Source organism: Alligator sinensis, unplaced genomic scaffold, assembly GCF_000455745.1.
Source record: "Alligator sinensis unplaced genomic scaffold, ASM45574v1 scaffold1097_1, whole genome shotgun sequence".
Lineage (NCBI taxonomy): Eukaryota > Metazoa > Chordata > Crocodylia > Alligatoridae > Alligator > Alligator sinensis.
The window spans coordinates 879,915-884,549 of record NW_005841950.1 but is presented as its reverse complement, the minus strand read 5'-3'; the positions used below and the strand labels follow the sequence as shown (position 1 = coordinate 884,549).

The following is a 4,635-nucleotide window of genomic DNA, read 5'->3' as shown; positions in this document are numbered from 1 at the left end:
AAAGAGTGTACCAGATGGATGCAGCTGCAGTTACAAGGCCAGTAGTTCTCAGCCAGTGTGGCTGCAGGATCAGCCTATTTTACCCTGGTTTTTCAGTCACTGGAGTTTGCAGTGTTTTTGTTGTGTTCTCCTAGAACAGAAACTGACTTTCCAGGGTCCTTCCTATCCTAGTGAAGGCAGTATCTTGGCCAATTAACTCAGAATGGTGACAGCAAGCCCTGGTTTTACCCTGTATGTCCGGGGGCTCCTGAGTGTTCCTGCTCAAGTGGCAGCAGAAAGGTGAGGGATCTCTCATTGCCTTTGTAGGAGTGAAGATGCAGAAGCATATGAAGTGCAAGATGGAGAGTTCAGCTCAGGCATCTTCATGAAGTACCTGAAGAAGCATATTCTTCAGGAGAAGAAGGTTACACATATGCTGGAGGATGTGTTGGAAGGTAAATATAGAATCATAAAATCATATAAAAATAGGGCTGGAAGAGACCTCTGGAGATCATCTGGTCCAACCCCCTGCATGTGACAGGATCATCCCTACCAGACCATCCTATACAAATCCATTGTCTAACCTATTAGCAAAACTACACAGTTGACCCTGAAACATCCATAAGCCATAACACCCTAACCTGCCACAGGTGAAATAGGGGGGCAGTGTTATCATATAGGACAGCATTAGGTAAAGCTGGAAGGCACTTATATCAGATAGTAGGATAACGCATGGTCACTGATCGAGGACTCAAAAGAGGAAGAACTGGAACAAGCAGATAAAGTAAAGATTAGGGAATGCCCAAGCCCAGACTGTACATGGGAGAGTTAAGAGGAGTGTAAGAAAAGGCTCAGCTCCCGAAAATACACATCCTTTATTATAATTTGAAAATATATTGGGGGATAGAAAATGCTCAGATTTCAAAGAGGGCCAGAGAGAAGCTGGCTCAACATTTCCATTTCTACACCAGATGCACTGACTACACTAACATGACCAGACACCTCCATGATCATGACATGATGGAGACAAAGCCAAGGGTAGCTGATGCAAAAGGAAAAATCATACCTCTACAATCTACTAGAACAGTGGTTTTCAACCTTTTTTCATTTTCAGACCCCTAAAAAATGTTGAATGAAGGTGCAGACCCCTTTGGGAATTTTGAGTGGAGGTGTGGACCTCTTTGAATTGTAAGTGAGGGTATTCACATGCTTTTGAGTAATCATAATAATCTTTTGTGGACCCCTTAGACAGAGTTTCTGGACCACCAGGGGTCTACACATCACAGGTTGAAAACCACTGTACTAGAATTCTCTAATCCCATCAACAGAAAAGCAGGGGCAAAAGGAGAACCAGCTGACAGTGCTTATTTACACTTTCAGAAACCCTTTGGCAAAAGCCCTTCCTGAACAGCTATTCAGGAAACTAGTCAGTCATGTGTCGATGTGGTGGCTCAGAAACTGGTGGAGACAGAAATAAGCTAATGAATGCATGGTCAAATTTTACCAAAAGAAACAATTAACACTGGGTTTCAGTGCTAGGGCAGGTGTTGTTTAATATGCTTGTTGATGATCTGAAAAGTAAGGAGGCAGCACAGACAAATGTTACCATGGTAGCTGGAATCCAGTGTTGACATATGCATGGGTAGGAGTGACCTGAGCTATTCCTATGCACCTCTGGGCTCTAAATGAACTGTGGCTACCTCGGAAAGGAACTTTGCTGTCACTGGGAAGACCTTTGCTCAGCATGCCACTGTGGTCAAAAATGCAAACTACAGATTAGGGCAGGAAGGAATGGGAAGGTGACTGGCATGGAGAACATTCTGGTGCCACCAGGCATGTCAGGCATTGGCCTTTGCTTGGATGCTGTGTGCAGTGTTTGCTCGGACCCACCAGTGATACTGCAGAACCTGGGCTGGGTCATGGGAAAGATTGTGGTCTGGGGACTGTGGATGTGGAGGGGCTAATGGGTTAGTAGGGGTGTTACAAGATCACTGATGTGAGGGGGGAGAATTCGAAAGCACATGGAAGGAAAAGGCACACACAGGCCCTTGGATGTTTTACTGCCTTCACACTTTCGGCAGTTTCCCCTTTAACTGTGACTCAAGCAGTTGTTTCCCTCCAGACATCGGCCGAGACCCCTTGGTTACAGGGAAGCAGGTGATGGAGATCAAGCATACTCTGAAGGAAGCTCGGGCCTTGACAGACCCCATCTACCCCACTGGACTGACTGCGGTGCTTTGGGGACACAGCTGTGGTAAGAGATTAAGAGATCAGTGTGTCCTTTAACCTTATGGAGCCTGTCCCTCCCCTGAGGGATGAAGATGAGTTGCACTTGATTTTTGAGCTACAGGCACCAATAGCATGGGATGCCGTGTTTGCATTTCACTGACAGGGTTTCCACCAGGGCCTTTGCTTCTACAGAGTGGCTCCCTCAGTTCTGCTGTCCAAACACACAAGGGTATATCAGGGGTTTGCTTCTCTGTTACCTCCTTTGGGGAAGGGTACCAACTGTGGAGGGGTGAACTGAGTTTGAGCCATTTGGAGAAGAAGTAGAGGTTAGGAGGGCTTGGTGGATGAATCCAGAGGTTGTTGATGAGTCTAGGGCCTAATAGGGCCTAAGGGTGCTGAGTTGGAGTGGTACCTCTACTTCCATCAGCCAGGAGACACCCAGGCCAAATAGAGGAGCAGGGAGCTGGCCAAGGTTGACTGTGCTGCTAGGTAAATACTGAGGATAGCCAGCAAATTACAGAGGAAATGATAGGGGGCTGTGATCTGCATGGAGGAGCAAGGAGGGCAGCAGCAGCATGGTCTTTTCATAGTCCCAGCATCAGGCACAGGTTGACATTCACCACAGCAGGCTGGGTCAGCCCAGGGCAGTAGACCTAGAGTATCCTAGGAGCCACTATCCAGCTATGGTGAGGGGGAGGCCATTTAAAATAACTGCACACTTCCTTCTGTGCTGAAAGGACATAGCACACAGAGCAGGCAGAGGGAACAAGCAGCTGGCATAGAAGAGGTACCAAACTAGTGGTAGGGAAGGATGCAATTTGGCATGGGCAGCTGGGCTCAAATCTCCCTGTTCAGTACAGAGGCCATCAGTATTGAGAATAGCTGGGTAGCAGAGATATGACCCCAATACAGGCAGCAGCACATAAGAGGAGAGCTGTGGGTTCCCAGGGCACAGTTTGGAAATAGGCAGCAATGCAGTAGGAGTTGAAGGCTGATAGAAAATAATTGGCTTCTGGAGCTCTAATAGACCTCAGGCCATACAGCTCCTCTGATGAACAGCATCAGAGAAGCAAGGGTGATGCATAGAGGGTCAGGACTGGGGGGTGGGACTCCCTGAGCAGGCAGGTTGAAGAGCTCAGGGACTTTCCTTTGGGCATTGGGCAGTCAATGCTAGAAAGAGACTGTATGCAGAACCTCTGGGTCTGGTTCAGTCATGCTGATGTTCCCACCTGGGTGCTCCCTGGAGCTCCTATTGTGTATCCTCTGCTGCTGGCAGGTGCTTAGCTATAGGACTTTACAGGGTGGCTGGGCAGGGTCTTTCTACCCTCTTCAGTGACTTATGCTTTCCTTTTGCTTCCAGAGCTGCTGCGGGAGACGGTGACCTTCCCATGTGGCATCCAGGTGGAGCTCCGCTTCCGGGAGGTTTTCTCCAATGTCATGCACGTGTCTGCTAAGCTGCAGGCACCCCCGCCGCACATTGCTGACGTCCGGCTTCTGCTATGCAGGCCTGCGGTGAGCTCCTCTACCCACCCTCAGGGAGGATGTGGGGCCAGTTCTCTGAACTCCCCTTTGCCTCTTCTTTCAAGGCAGGCTGGGGAGTGGCAGGTTGGAAAGGGCACTGGCTATATAGGAAAGAGGAGCAGTGGAGATGTATGGGGGCAAAACTGAGGTAGAGGTGTATATCCAGGGGACATAAGGATATACATTGTGCATTGGGCAATTGGGCATTGTGCATAGGGCCCATGGGAGATATGTTACCTCCCAGAGTAGGAGACCCAGCTTCCCCCTCCGTGCCCAGGGCTGTTTATTCAGAAAGGGGGGCACTACCAGAAGCACTGTTCACTGCCCGGTGTGGGGAGCCAAGTGAAGAGGTGGGTCCTGCCACAGGAATCCTGCTCAGGCAGAGTTCATGTGGGCCTGCAGGCTTTGGACCGAAGATGCCCCTGCCTGGACAGTAAAGCTGAAGTGTGGGGATGGAGCACCAACCCTGTGACAGAGTTGCTGGGGAATGCCAGACATTCTCCGAGCTGGCTCTGTACTACACCTGCCCAGAGGCAAGGAAACTTGATGCTAGAAAAGGGCCATGAATGGAGCCCAGCTACGGTCTCACAGCTGTCAGTTTGCAGTGGAGAGCTTGCTTGCACTGTGGGAGCCACTGACTGTCTGCGTAAGCAGCAGGCCCAGTGGTTGGGGAACAAGGCATGGGGCATTTTCACACTTGCTGGGAGGGAGGGAGCTCCCCCCTCTGCCAGTGCTGAGCAGGACAGTGACCAGGCACTGGGTGGGCATCTCCTCGAGTCTGACTTGAATTCCCTCTGGGCAAAAGAACAGGAGCATCCAGATGGAGCACATGCCAGGGTAGCATCCACATCACCATGACCCAGCCTCTCTCAGTGGCTGGGGCAGGCACAAGGCGCCACCCCGGCC

General features: G+C 50.2%; 1 protein-coding gene across 4 annotated transcripts in view; it reads left to right on the top strand.

Annotated features, from left to right (window-relative positions):
- The window catches only part of LOC102374052 (mucosa-associated lymphoid tissue lymphoma translocation protein 1-like), a 61,099-nt gene that overhangs the window by 47,224 nt on the left and 9,240 nt on the right, over positions 1–4,635 (top strand). For all 4 annotated transcript variants that reach the window (XM_025199918.1, XM_025199917.1, XM_025199916.1 and 1 more), the window contains exons 11-13: positions 307–434; positions 2,102–2,233; positions 3,569–3,720. In XM_025199918.1, the coding sequence (XP_025055703.1) occupies positions 307–434; positions 2,102–2,233; positions 3,569–3,720 (412 nt within the window). The remainder of the gene's footprint in view (positions 1–306; positions 435–2,101; positions 2,234–3,568; positions 3,721–4,635) is intronic.